The sequence below is a fragment of the Drosophila eugracilis genome, unplaced genomic scaffold, assembly GCF_018153835.1.
Source record: "Drosophila eugracilis isolate 14026-0451.02 unplaced genomic scaffold, ASM1815383v1 contig_2112, whole genome shotgun sequence".
NCBI classification, from domain to species: Eukaryota; Metazoa; Arthropoda; class Insecta; order Diptera; family Drosophilidae; genus Drosophila; species Drosophila eugracilis.
In genome coordinates, this window is record NW_024572992.1 from 46,638 (window position 1) to 61,129 (window position 14,492).

Consider the following 14,492-nt stretch of genomic DNA (forward strand, 5'->3'; position numbering starts at 1 on the left):
GAGATTTTAGCGATTTTAGTTTTTCACAATTTGTGGGCGTTAGAGTGGGCGTGGCAGGATGCTGAAATAAATTTGCGCTGTCCAGGGACCTGCTTTATCTCAACCTTGTATCTGCAATAGTTCCTGAGATCTCAGCGTTCATACGGACGGACGGACGGACAGACGGACATGGCTCAATCGACTTCGCTATTGTTCCTGAGCAAGAATATATATACTTTATAGGGTCGGAAGCGCTTCCTTCTATCTGTTACATACTTTTCAACGAATTTAGTATACCTTTTTACTCTACGAGTATAGGGTATAAATATATGCAGACGTTTTAAAAAGAAAAATTAAAGCTTTCATAACTTGTTAACCGCACAGCCTTTTCTCAGCTATGTGTGGTTTAGAATATCAAGTTCACCAGACTTTATAGGGAACGCTTCGTTCAACCTGTTGCATGCCTTTTAACGAGAACATTTTATCTAGTGTAAAAAGTTTCCGCCCAATATACCTCTGTTTTTTAGAGAAAAAATCGATAAAATTATAACACATAAAGAAAATCTAGGTTATTACCTAAAATATGAGTTCGGTGCGGCCGATGGTCCTTAATTTATTATGAGAAAGTGACATATTATAATTGAACAGAAAAATAATGCGTTCTAGAAAAAAATGATTTCAACGAAAACACTTCACTTCTCTTTCGACAACGGGAGGAGGCCAAGAGGTCATCTACGACCTCGCTTGCCCGCTTCGACCCATTACCAGACAGCAGTAGAATGAAGATCAACCTACATTAAGCCAGCCAACTAACTGGCCAATTTACATTTTATTACTGCGACGTAAAACCAGGAAACCGAAAACTGGCCTCTAGACCGAGTAAAGACCCACAAATGATGTTTCTTGAACCATTCAGAAGTAAGGAAGGCAAAATACCAGCCCCAATAAAAATGGTGCTTTCGTGGAACTTCGGACGGAACGGAATATCGGAGTGATCCTGCGCTGGTCTATTAAAGAATCAAATGGTGAATTCAGAGAGTTTCTTGGTTTACGCTGATACAGTCTGGCCTAAGTCACTTAGATCCCTTCTCTTTTAAAGCAAACGGTCGTATTTTAGCTTTTGCGTATTCTCGGGCGATTTATAATCTTTGTATTTTATCCCGAACACAACGTTTTTGCTCTGATAACTTAATAGACTTCAAATTTTAAACTGTATTCGATTCCGCGCATTGCATTATTGTTATTCGTTGACATAAAACATTTATTGCAAACGAATTACAAGAATTGTGCTACTTGTAAATTGTGCTATTAGTAACGGAACTTATACTGCTTGCCTCTCTAACACAACAGCTCCCACCGGCTTATAGCTCTCGAAAACACAATCTTTCTCCGTCACTTACACTGTTTTTCTTCAATTGTACTCTCTTATACCGCCTTGTAGCTCTCGCTAACACTCTCTCTGTCTCGCACCTAACTCCCTATTTCTATTTCCATATATTTTTCTGGCACGGGTATAAATATCCGCCCTTTGAGAGTAAAGTTTCCACAAGTATTTATTTGTATATTTATACGCGTTACTCGTAGAATAAAAGGGTATACTATATTCGTTGAATAGTATCCAACGGATAGAAGGAAGCGTTTCCGACCCTATAAAGTATATATATTCTTGATCAGGATCAAAAGCAAAGTCAATTGAGCCATGTTCATCTGTCCGGCTGTCTGTATGAAAGCTTAGATTAAGCATGAGGTCCCTAGACACCGCAAGTTTATTTCAGCATTCTTCCACGCCCACTCTAACGCCCATAAATCACGAAAAACTAAAATAGCTGAAATCTCAGGAACTATTAGATCTAAAAAGTTGAAATTGAGTATGTATAATATATGGATTCCAGCGCATCTTATAGTGGCACGACTATCCGACCACCCTCCCATACGCCCACCAAGCTCAAAAGACGGTTTTCGCTTTTTCAAGAAAACCTGATATATCGATAACTATAAAGATAAAAAAGTTCGGATTAAGCATGTGGGTTTTTATAATGCCCCTTATGCGAAATGTTTTTTTTCGATCAAGCCACGCCCACTCTAATGCCAACAAAACCCGAAACACCAAAAATGAGAAATTCTCGGGAACTATAAAGGCTAGAAAGTTGTTCCTAAGAATAAGTTTTTAAAAGATGCCACTGCAACATGCCCTCTAATTTTTATCCAGCGATGCCCACTTTTACGCCCACAAACCGTGGAAACTGTGGCGCGCATTATATTATAGTGTTTTTCTTCGTTTGACCATGTATAACATATTTTTGTCAATATCTATCGATTTCCAAAGATTTTTCAAATCGGAACATAATTTATGAAGAAATTTAGGTTAAAGGCCTCAAATGAGCAGTGACGTCACTATCAGTGACTCAAAATGCTTTCTCCGACAATAGGTGACGCTTGGGGAATTTCCACTAGCAAAATATATATTTTAAAATTGTGTAAAATAGTAATTGGTATCTTATAATCGTGGCACTCGGCTTTAGCATTTCCTCTTGTATAAGTATTAAATTTGGGAATTCTTTAGGTCGTTTGTTCGATCTGTCTTTTCTCTCTGATACAGACGCCGTATCCATATCCATACCCATCCACCTCTCACACACCCTGAAAATGCTTATCATCCCACATTAGATCTTGTGTTCGAAATGGGACTACGTACTAAGCCTAAGAACAATTATGCTAAAAATTCGATGCTTTCGAAAAGCGGATTTAAAAAAAAAATAATAATTGTATTTCATAATTTGACTGCTCCGATTTTTACGTATGTACCGATATGTTAACTACTTTAGATATAATTTATAGAACAATTAACCTAATTTTTGATCCCTTTCATCCGATGCGGTATCCGGCTATGGCAGATAAGCCCCCTTGGTGTACAAGGAACCTTTCTAACCTAATAATATCAAGTTAAGACTCTTTAAAAAATACTTAAGAACTTTTAGCAATGACAGTTATTTGCATTATATGGTGGATCGTTCTAACTTTGCCGTGCATATTAGGGCCATGCAATTAGGGTGAATCTAAAACCTTTCCGTCTTTGCTATCATTTGGAAAATCTGTTGCAAGTACAGATCAGGACATTGCCGATCTTTTTGCTGATTTTTTGCAAAACTACTCACCTTTGTTAACTACCGCACAGACTTACGCTTATGGTATCCTCAAAAAAACCAGAGGTATATCTAAACTATAAGCAATTCCGAAACATATCAAAAAAATGCTTGTTACTCACTTGTAACACCAATATAGATTTGTCATATCTTCATGCCAGCATTGATTTAACAGAAAACACTCTACCACAACCAATCTTTAGGAACTAAAATCCTTCGTAATCACTGGTTTCCAAAATAAATTTCAGACGGATGTCATATACACTGACTTCAGTATAGCATTTGACTCCGTAATTCACAGCCTTCTTTTAGAAATCGATCTTATCGGTTTTCCTACGGATCTCCTGCGTTTGATTCGCAGTTACCTCACTGATAGAACGCAACGAGATCTTTTTAAAAATTCAGTGACTGCCTTAGTCTACCCTTCTTCCAGGGTCCCTCAGGGGAGCCTTCTTGATCCGTTACTTTTTACTTTATTCATTAATGACCTTCCTTTGGTTCTTAACGACTCCCTATCACTCATGTATGCAGATGATATCAAACTCTGTCTGCAATATACTCAATAAATCTTAATGCCTCTAAGTGCAAAGCAATGACTTTTTGTCGGCTAAAACCTCAGGCAGCCACTTATACCCTGCATGGTGAATTAATGCAGTTTAAGGTCCTGTCATCTTACTTGTTACAAAACTAGTTTTTTGTCAACGCAATTAACCTATGTTACCAAAACACTTTTCATTTCTTTGGTTATATATATCTGAGACCCCCAGTGGTGAACCCCATCACCAGTTTCTTATTGAATCCATCCAAAAAACTTTTTAATATGTGCTCTGCGTGGCCTAAACTGGGATATAAACTTTCTTATAAAAGTAGACTCTTACTAATTAATTTACCATGCCTTGCTTATCGTAAAACGATGCTTGGTGTCGTCTTTATCCATAGACTTCCCGTCAAGCAACGGGAATCGCGCGAAAAAAATACCTCCGACCACTGTCTGTATATTGCGCCCTACCAAATTTTTTTAATGGGCTTGACTCATATGATTAATGAATAGGAAGACCAAATACGGGAAACGACGGCGAGGAATACATAATTATTCCGCAAAAAATTCAAACTGATCTTTATAATACATATATAAAGACAAGTTTATTATGATGAATGATTAGGAAGGCCAAATACGGGAAACAACGGCGGGGAATACGTAATTACTCCGCAAAGAATTCTTATCGATCTTTATATTTCATATATAACATTTAGTCAAGTTTTTGAGGTTATTGTCAACTGCAAACTTTTTCCTTCAATAACTTAAACAAAAGAGTAAAATTGTTTAACAAATTTTTTTTATTGATTTCGTTAAAATGTTTTAATGTATCTTTTATTAAACCCAACATTAGTACGTAATCTAGTAGGCGCTGAGAGAGAGGCTTATAACTTATGAGCCTGTAAAGAAAAGCAAGTTAATATTATAACGTATTTAAAATTTCTGAGAGCAATTGTACTTAACTAATTATAAAACATTAAAAGTAAGGTTCTGGTCATCTGACGATTCTACAGAAAATGTTATGAATGAGTTATTTCTATATGGTCGTAAGTTTAAAGTCATAGTAATTACAAATAAAACTTAAAAAATAGTAGTTGAACAACAGCGAAGACAATTAAATGTAATATGTAATTTATAAAGGTCCAAAAAGGTTTACAGCTGGATGGTTATCAGCAGTATTTCCTAAAAATTGACCATAGAGTTCTTTATAGCGATCTAATGAAAGACCTCCACGTTTCCTATCTTCATCCTGGAAAAAATATATTCTTTATTTGATTTTTTCATTTAAATCTTCATAATGACTTACGTTTAACAATGTTTCGAAGGCTTTATCAATTGGTGTGACATCATCGATGGCTACCCTAGTGATACAGTTATAACGGTATTCTTTTACTCCAACTATTCCATCGCTGTCTATGTCAAGCAACTTGAAGTTTGATTCAATAAATGCTCTCATAGCCTAGAAATTAGAAAACATTTATAAAAGGACATCACGTTTTTTCGCATATATTTCCTGTCAGTGATATATGTTTTTATATAAGGAAACAATGAAAGTATATTTTGCAAGTGGAGTCAATTATTTTCCAGGTTGCATAGTTCCTATAGCAGTTTGTATTTATTTTGATAACTTCGTTGAGTCAACGGATTGCTAGCGATTTAGCGATTTGACTGACTTTGTGACTGTCGAATTATTTTAGTAATCTTTTTTTGATGTTTATTTTTATAATTAACCTAAATTATCGGTTGACCATAGGTCTTTTCCCAAAAAAAATTTACACTAATAAACAAATCAAAAGATTTATGTTCGTAAAGTCTGCCAAAATTTTGAGTTTCTTGTCAAATAAAATAATGCAACAAACTATCACTATCACTTTTCACTTCGAAGCGAACGGACGTATTTTTCTTCTCTCGATTATCTTAGCTTGATTATTTGTGAATATTAATTTAATTAGATTTGTTTTAATATACAATTCATCAGTTTGCCTTCCGCGCAGTGAACTAAGCTGTGTAGCATTTGTGTTTTGTTTATACTCTCAAATTACTTAAATTGTTTTTACATTCTCTTATTTGTAGTCTTTCGCAATTAAACGGTTCTTCTCCCGCTCGTGCTTCTCTCGTGTGCTTATCTATACCTTATCTTGTTTTTAATTTATTCCCTCCGCTCCTCTCCCTTCTTATTGTGTGCATATCTAAAACTTATCTTGTTTTTATTCTATTCCCTTAGCTCTCTCTTCTTTTCTGTTCTCCCATAGTGGGCTTTGTTCGATTAAATAGTGTTTCAAAATAATAATTTCCTCCTAATATGTCTGAAATCGTTTGCTATATAAAATATGGTAATAAAATAATCACAACAAACCAGCCGAGCGTTTTGTGTTGGCATTGCGATAATGTGGTTCATGCCAAATGTGCCAATCTTCTTGCCACCGTATCGGACGTTTTGGCCCGAGGCGATTCCGGCTTACATTACTACTGTGAAAGTTGTCGGGGAACTCAAAGGAAAATAGGATCGCTTTTCGTAAAGCAAGCGATTTGCTCACGGCGCTGGACACCCAATTTAATAATGTCCAATTGTTAAATGAGTCTCCAAAGCTTAAAAAATCAAACTCATGTGTGCCGCAGATCTCTAGTTCCCTTCTCTCTCCCACTGCTTACCTTCAGAACACTGAAGTGTCGCCGCAGCTTTTTGGAACACCCCCCGGTGAGTACGAAAAAGTCGGCATCCGAATTTTCTGCTATGAATTCGTTAAGATAGTCTGTCTGCTTCAAGCTTACTGGCTTCTATAGAGCCAATTTCCATTAACATCAACCCCCCCGACACACTGCAGGGGAATTTCGTGCCCGGACTACCGGCGTGCACTGGCAGTGCAGGATTAGAACCTGCTATACCAAAGCCCCTAAAGGTAATCCCATATGAGAAACATATTTTCGTTTCCCGGCTTTCCGATGATACGTCTGAGGCAAACGTATTGCCGAACGGTCTATTTAAATATCATTATAATAAGAAAGTATCATTTTTTAAGATACGCGTCCCCTCGGTCGAATTTGACAAAATGTGCTCAACCAAGTTCTGACCGGATCAAATTTTCGTCCAAGAACATCCAACGGGTCATAAATGAAAATTAATCGACCTGTGGCGGTAAAACTCCCTCAAACAAAAGCCACTGAGCAACTAACATCTTCTCTCCTTCTTTCCTATCAGAACACAAGGGGGTTCGTACTAAACTTTCTACTTTGTTTTCTGAGAATCTTTCTTTTGCATCCAAATAATTGTTTTTACCGAAACATGGCTAGTTTCGAAAGATCTTAGCTCTGAAATTTTTCCGAGTAGGTATGTTGATCGATCACTCGGATCCGGGGTGGAGTGTTGACTTCTGTAGACTCTAAACTCGTATCCGAAAAGATTAATCTTCAATTCGGTGATATCGAATTCATTTGTGTTAAACTTTCGCTTCCTAGTAGGTTTTAATTTATTACTTACATACCTCCCAAGTCCTACCCATCTGCCTTAAGATCCTCTTTACATCACGATTTTATTGCAGGTATGTTAGACATAACCCTTGAACAAATTAACCATGTTAAAAACTCTTTAGGTCGGTTACTTGATCTATGTTTTATCTCAGATTCGGACACCGTATCTATATCTAGGGTTCCACCACTTACACGCCCTGAAAATCTTTATCATCCCCAAGTTCGCCAAGTTTTTTCAAACCACATATTCACCTTCAACAACCCCTATGCAGCCTTATGTCTACGGTGTTCCGCAGTCGAACCTCGTCATACGACCTTTTCTGTCTAAGACTGGTATTTTTCAGGATCTTCAGAGTGTTGGGCCGACCTTTTCCCCAGGCCCCGACGGCATTCCCGGCTGTATGCTTAGTATCTCTAAATTATCAGCAATTCCTTAACTCTTTGAGAAAATTATTGTGACCCATTTGCAACACCAGTGTCTACAACAACAAACTTAGTCGAATTAACTTCTTATGTCATCACTGGATTCCGAAAAAGTCTTCAGACAGATGTCATCTACACTGACTTTAGTAAAGCATTCGACTCTTTAAATCACTCACTTCATTTACATAAACTCGACTTAATTGGATTCCCATTTGATCTTCTTAGGTGGGTTGCAAGTTATCTGACTAGTAGAACGCAACGCGTTTTATTTAAAGATGTCTTATCTGGTCGCGTTTATGCTTCATCCGGTGTCCTTCAGGGAAGCCATTTAGGTCCGCTATTTTTCATATTATTCATAAATGACCTTCCAATCGCTTTAAAAAATACTTTTATATTAATGTATGCAGACATCTTCTGCAAACTTTGTATTCAATTTAAACAACTTTAAATTTTGGTACTCTGCAAATTTACTAAATCTTAACGACTCTAAGTGTAAAGTAATGACTTTCAGTCGCTGTAAGCCCTTAATAACCTCTTATACACCTTGTGGTGTAACCCTTGATAGAATTAAGCTTATCGGCGCTTTAATGTTCCTATTGGATGCAAAACTTACATTTTCCGACCACATATTTTCCATGGTTAACAAAGCCAGAGGTTATCTAGGTTTTTTAAAAAGATGGTCGAAAGAATTCAACGACTCTTACGTAACTAAAACTTTATTTGTCTCTCTCGTTCGTCCGATCTTAGAGTATGGATCTTGTGTTTGGAACCCCCAGTACGCGGTCCACCAAGACCGGCAGATGCAAACTTACATCTTCCCTCCTATAAAAGTAGACTATTAATAATAAACTTACCGACCCTTGCTAACAGTAGGACAATGCTTGGCGTTGTCTCTATTAACAATCTTATTAGCGGAGATATTGATAGCCAAGCCCTAATACTAACTATATTCCCTTATCCTTGGGATATTGCAGCTCGAACTTTGCCCTTCATGAACCATTTCGGGTACTATGTTCAAACTACAATGATCTTTACAAAATTACTTCTAACTCTTCTCCTTCGAGTTACAATGCCCTCTACCACATTACATCCAATACTTTTCCTACACAATTAAAAATTGCTTTACTAAGCCACTTGGCACACACTTAATTTCGTTGTTTTAACATTTTTCACTGGGTACTATCCCCGTGACCCAGCCGTACGATAGACGATCTCGGTCGGTTGGGCGGGAGGTGGTTTGCACATCAAGCAACGGGAGTCGCGAAAAAAAAATATTGAAGACAGACGCCGATTAGCTGCCATAGACCCCTGTTGATTATCTCCGATTCACTAATGATTTTCTCTAATTTTCTTACGTTTATGAACGGTCTACTACACCGAAAAAACGACTAAGTAACCGATGTCTTCTGTTCTTCTAAATCCAAAAATTTCGTTTCGTTTCCGCAATTATTCGCGATTTATGGACGTTAGGATGGGTCACCACAAGACTGGAACGGTCGTATCTCTAAAATATGCATGCTTCATCAAAATTTTCTCTTTTTCAGCTGCGTATCCGTCTTATATCATATATTCCTATGCGGACAGACTGTCAAACAGTCGGTCGGACACGTGGAAAGGCAGACGGACAGACTTAATCAAAGCGCCTATTAATCCTGATCAAGAATCAATTTAGAATCTTAGGGTCAAAAAGGCTTTCTTCACTATTACATTATTTTAACTACGCTCTGTCTTATCGAGAAAGAACTACCGAGAACATTATTCAGAATTTTCCTTTAATCGGACGTAAATATAAAAAGTTGGAGCGCTATATGTAGCTAAGTTACAAACTATCGATTATATTTAATATATTACCCAACTTAAAAAGAATAAGGGTTAAAGAAATTGACTCCGAGTAAAATTTTTGTGATTACATATCAACATCCAAAAAATGTTTCAAGCTAAAATATTATTTAACATTACTTTTGTTCTAAGACCGTAGCATGAATAGTGAAGTCACGGCAAATTAAGATATACACCAGAGAACGGCAAGGGTTCACCCAAACAATGAGTGCACACAAATCATTTATGCGTATTCAGCACTGAGAGTGTGATCGGCACCCTAAAAAAGGGTGGTTGCCTTGTACTGATCATTTCGATTGTGCGCACAAACTAATCTGTTGCACAGACACCCAAAAACATTACAGCTTAAAAAGGAGTGTTTGAAACACCCATATTTCGGGATGAGTGTTTTGGATGTCTTCAAATGATTTGAGTGTTTCGGGTGTCGTTAACTGTTTTGCATAAGCAGCTCATTGAGGATTGACCGAATCATTGGATTGGTTGTGGTAGACCGTTGTTTCATAAAGCCATGCTGGCATGCAGATATGACAGATCTACACTGGAGTGCGAAAAGATCGAATTTTCTTATCAGCGTAATTATTCTATAAGTATTATCACTAGATCTAATCTGGGTTGAAAAAGATTTTCAAGGTGTGTGAGAGGTGGGCCCTGGATATGGATACGGCGTCCGTATCAGAGAGGAAGCACAGCTCGAGCAAACGACCTAAAGAAATCCAGCATTCACTTCTCTTTCAAAGCGAACGGTTGTGTTTTTGGCTTTTGCCTGTTCTCGAGCGATTAATTCTTTGAATTTATTCCCGAATCACCTTGTTTTTGCTACTTTTTGCAAACGTTTACTACTTGAAAAATCCGTATTTCGATTCCGCGTCGTGCATGCATTTATTGTCTGTTTGCATAAAGCATTTATTGCAAGCATATATCAACAACTGTGGTCTGTATTCTAACATATTTTTTACTTTTTACTTTCATCGCTTGATTCTCCAGCACAAGATCTGTAGATCTCTTTTCTGTATCTCCCACCGGGTTGTAGCTCTCGAAAACACACACTCTCTCCCTCTCTTATACAACTTGTATTCTCTTTTAACGCCTCTCTCTCTCTAACATTCTCTCGCTTACTCTATTGCCCCTGACTGTTTCTCTCAAACTCCCTTTCTTCTTCCCTATAATATTTTTCTGGCACAGTGGTTTACATTTTACTCATTATTTGCCAAAATGTCTGATATTATCTGCTGCATTAAAAAATGCAATAAAATTGTGTCGGTTGACCAAATAAGCATCCACTGTTGGCTGTGTAATAACATTGCGCACTCCAAGTGTGCAGGATTTAAGTCAGCCACCATTCCGGATGCTTTGGGTCGTTCCGACTTGGGCTTACACTACTGTTGTGACAGATGTCGTGAGGCCCAAAAGGAAATTAGATCGTTTATGCGGCAGACTTAAAATGGGTTCGGTCAGGTATTGGTTGCTTTTCGAAAAGCTAACGACTTGTTTTCTGCGCTGGACACTCAGTTCAAGCGCAAAAAAACGTCCCGTTTGCCGCCGATGGTTACCGCCAGTAATGCAAATTACTCCCTTCTCCCTCCGTCTGATGTTCAACAGTCTCCTTTATTGTCACCGCTGCCGTCCACCACTCCAATCGTGACGACACCGGTAACAGCCCATATTTCGGATCCCGAAAATGTTGCTAATTGGACCCTCCCGTGATCTACAAGCCCAAAAGAATTTACCCTTGAATCACCAGAGAAAATTAGTGTCCGGTTTACCGGCGTGGGTAAACCACCCGCCCCGCCAAAGCCCTTGATTGGTATTCCTCAAAGAAACACATTTTTGTTTCCTGGTTTTCCCCTGATACGTCCGAATCGGACATCTTAGCTTACATTCAAGCAAAACTTAAAGTCGATATTAGAGTGGAAAATATTACTAAATATAAATATTCCTACGCTAGGAACGTGGCATCTTTCAAGATCCGTGTTCCTCCGATGGCTTTTGACGATATCTGTTCGACCAATTTCTGGCCGCAACACATTTTCGTTCAAGAACATCAGCTTAAAAATAAAAAGAAGAAAAAAAGTCGCCCTTTAGGAGTAAAGGTTCCACAAGTAAACGCTCCTGCCAACCTAAAAAACTAACATCATCCATTATTCTTTCGTACCAGAACACAAGAGGCTTACGCTCTAAGCTTTCTAATTTGTTCTCGGTAAGCTTCTCGTTTGCATCCCAGGTCATTGTGTATACTGAAACCTGGCCAACTCCAGAAATTCTTAATTCTGAAGTTTTCCCAAGTAGGTACACAATATATAGGCTTGACCGATCCCCCAGAAATGGTGGTGAAGTCCTAATTTCAGTGGACTCTAATCTCGTTTCCGAGGTGATAAATCTTCAAACTGGAGACTTAGAATTTATCACAGTTAAAATTTCATTGTCTTGGTTAAATTAATATATCACTTGCTCTTATATTCCGCCTAAGTCCGATTCCTTGACATATGAGCGGCACCTAGCAGACATTCAGTCTGTCGTCTCAATGTTATCGAACATGGATCAGCTTGTGGTGTTGGGAGATTTCAACCTACCCCAGTTGGCTTGGTCCATGAACCATAACAGCTTTAACACCTACGTCGCATCACGACTTTAGTGCTGGCATGTTAGACGTGTCACTGGCTCAAATTAATCATATAGGGAATTCTTGAGGTCGTTTGATCGATCTGTGCTTTGTCTCTGATACGGACGCCGTATCCATAAACAGAGCTCCAGCTCTCACACACCCTGAAGATCCTTATCATCCAACATTAGATCTGACAATCGATACGGGGCTATGTACTAAGCCTAAGAAGAATTACGCTGATAAGAAAATTTGATGTTTTCGTAAAAGCCGACTTTAAAAAATTAATAACTTTATTTCAGAATTTGTCTGGTCCGATTTTTACGCATGTACCGATATGTCGACTGCTCTAGATATATTTTATAGTACATTAAACCTAATTTTTGATCGCTTTGTTCCGTTGCGGTATCCGGCTATGGCGGATAAACCCCCTTGGTATACAAGGCACCTTTCTTATCTAAAAAATATCAAATTAAGATTCTTTAAAAAGTACTTAAGAACTAATAGCAATGACTGTTATTTGCATTATATGGTGGCTCGGTCTAACTTTACCGTGCATAACACTCAGTGTTATAAGAACTATTTAGCTCGATGTAAGAATCAGTTTGCTCTGGATCCGAAACAGTTCTATAGTTTTGTTAACCTTTTGTAAAACCTTTCCGTCTTTGCTATCGTTTGGAAAATCTTCTGCAAGCACGGATCAGGAAATTGCCGATCTTTTTGCACAGTTATTTCAAACTACCTATTCACCTTTGTTAATAAACGCGCAGACTTACGCTTATGATATCCCCCGGTCTAACTTTATTTCCCGGACCACCTTGTCGGAATGTGGGGTTATAAAGGATCTTCAGAATGTGAAGTCAGTCTTTTCGCCAGGTCCAGACGGGGTACCGGGTTGTGTGCTTAGGTACTGCTATGCTACCCTGTCCAAACCCCTTTTAAAATTATTTAACCTTTCCCTGGAAACGTCCCGTTTCCCGCACAAGAAGGGGAAAAAATCGGATGCTGAAAATTACAGAGGTATATCTAAACTATCAGCAATTCCGAAACTTTTCGAAAAAATTCTTGTGCCTCACTTGCAGCACCAGTGTAAATCTGTCATATCTCTATGGCCTTATGAAACAACGGTCTACCACTACCAATCTTTTGGAACTAACATGCTTCGTGATCACTGGTTTCCAAAATAAACTTCAGACGGATGTCATTTACACTGACTTCAGTAAAGCATTTGACTCCGTGAATCACGGCCTTCTTTTAGAAAAACTCGATATTTTCGGTTTTCTTACTGAACTCCTGGGTTGGATTGGCAGTCCGAGGTCCCTCAGGGAAGCCACCTTGGTCCGTTACTTTTTACTTTATTTATTAACGACCTTCCCTTGGCTGTTAAAGACTCCCTAGTACTTATGTATGCAGACGATGTCAAGCTCTGTCTGCAATATACCGATGCCTCCTACCAGGTGAAACTGTAATCTGACCTTAATAATTTTCAAAAATGGTGCTCTGAAAACTTATTAAATCTTAATGGCTCTAAGTGCAAAGCAATGACCTTCTGTCGCCTAAGACCTAAAGTTGCCACTTATACTCTGCTCTGGAAAGAATTAATGCAGTTGGCATCCTACTCGATGCAAAACGTAAGTTTTCCGACCATATTTCCTCTATGGTTAATAAAGCTAGAGGAGTTCTTGGTTTCATTAAAAGGCGTTCGAAGGAATTTAACGACCCCTATGTTACCAATATGGTTATTTCTTTAGATCGTCCGCTTCTGGAATATGGATCATTTATCTGGGACCCCCAGTATGGGGTTCACCAGTGCCTTATTGAATCCATCCAAAAGAATTTTTTAATATTTGCTCTACGCGGTCTCAACTGGGATGCAAACATACACCTTCCCTCTTATAAAATTAAACTCTTAATAATCAATTTGCCATCTCTCGCTAATCGTAGGACGATTCTTGGTGTCGTCTTTATCCATAATCCTTTTAAGGGTGAAATTGATAGCCAGGAAATTCTAGGCCGCTTGAATATCCATGTACCCCTTAGGATTACTAGAAATTATATTCCTCTACCCTTAGAACATTGTAGTTCGAACTTTGCCCAACATGAACCATTTCGGGTAGTATGTTCAAACTCCATTTAGCACAAAACTAACTTTCCTCGTTTCTTTACTAATCCACTCGGATCTATCCCCGTGTTCCGAGCCGTACGTCAGACGGCAGCGCCCCTCGGTCGGTTGGGCGGGAAGTGTGTTGCACGTTAAGCAACGGGAGTCGCGAAAAAAAAACAATATGATTAATTTGATCCAATGACATGTCTAACATACCAGCGGTAAAGTCATGATGTGATATAGAAAAAAAACTAAAGGTAGTGTTACCATGACACCTGGGGTTGAAGTCACCCAACACAACCAGTTGATACATGTCCGATAACATTGAGAAGACAGACTGAATGGCTGCTGGGTGCCGCTCATACGTCAAGGAATCAGACTTAGGCGGAATATAAGAAC

General features: G+C 38.4%; 1 protein-coding gene across 1 annotated transcript in view; it reads right to left on the reverse strand.

The window, feature by feature from the left end:
• Window positions 1–4,442: 4,442 nt before the first annotated feature.
• The window catches only part of LOC108113475 (sarcoplasmic calcium-binding protein, beta chain), a 41,981-nt gene continuing 31,931 nt past the window's right edge, over window positions 4,443–14,492 (reverse strand). The window contains exons 4-5 of the mRNA XM_041818043.1: window positions 4,967–5,119; window positions 4,443–4,909 (exon numbers count right to left, since the gene is read on the reverse strand). Coding sequence (XP_041673977.1) covers window positions 4,793–4,909; window positions 4,967–5,119 — 270 coding nt within the window. The 3' untranslated portion in view covers window positions 4,443–4,792. The remainder of the gene's footprint in view (window positions 4,910–4,966; window positions 5,120–14,492) is intronic.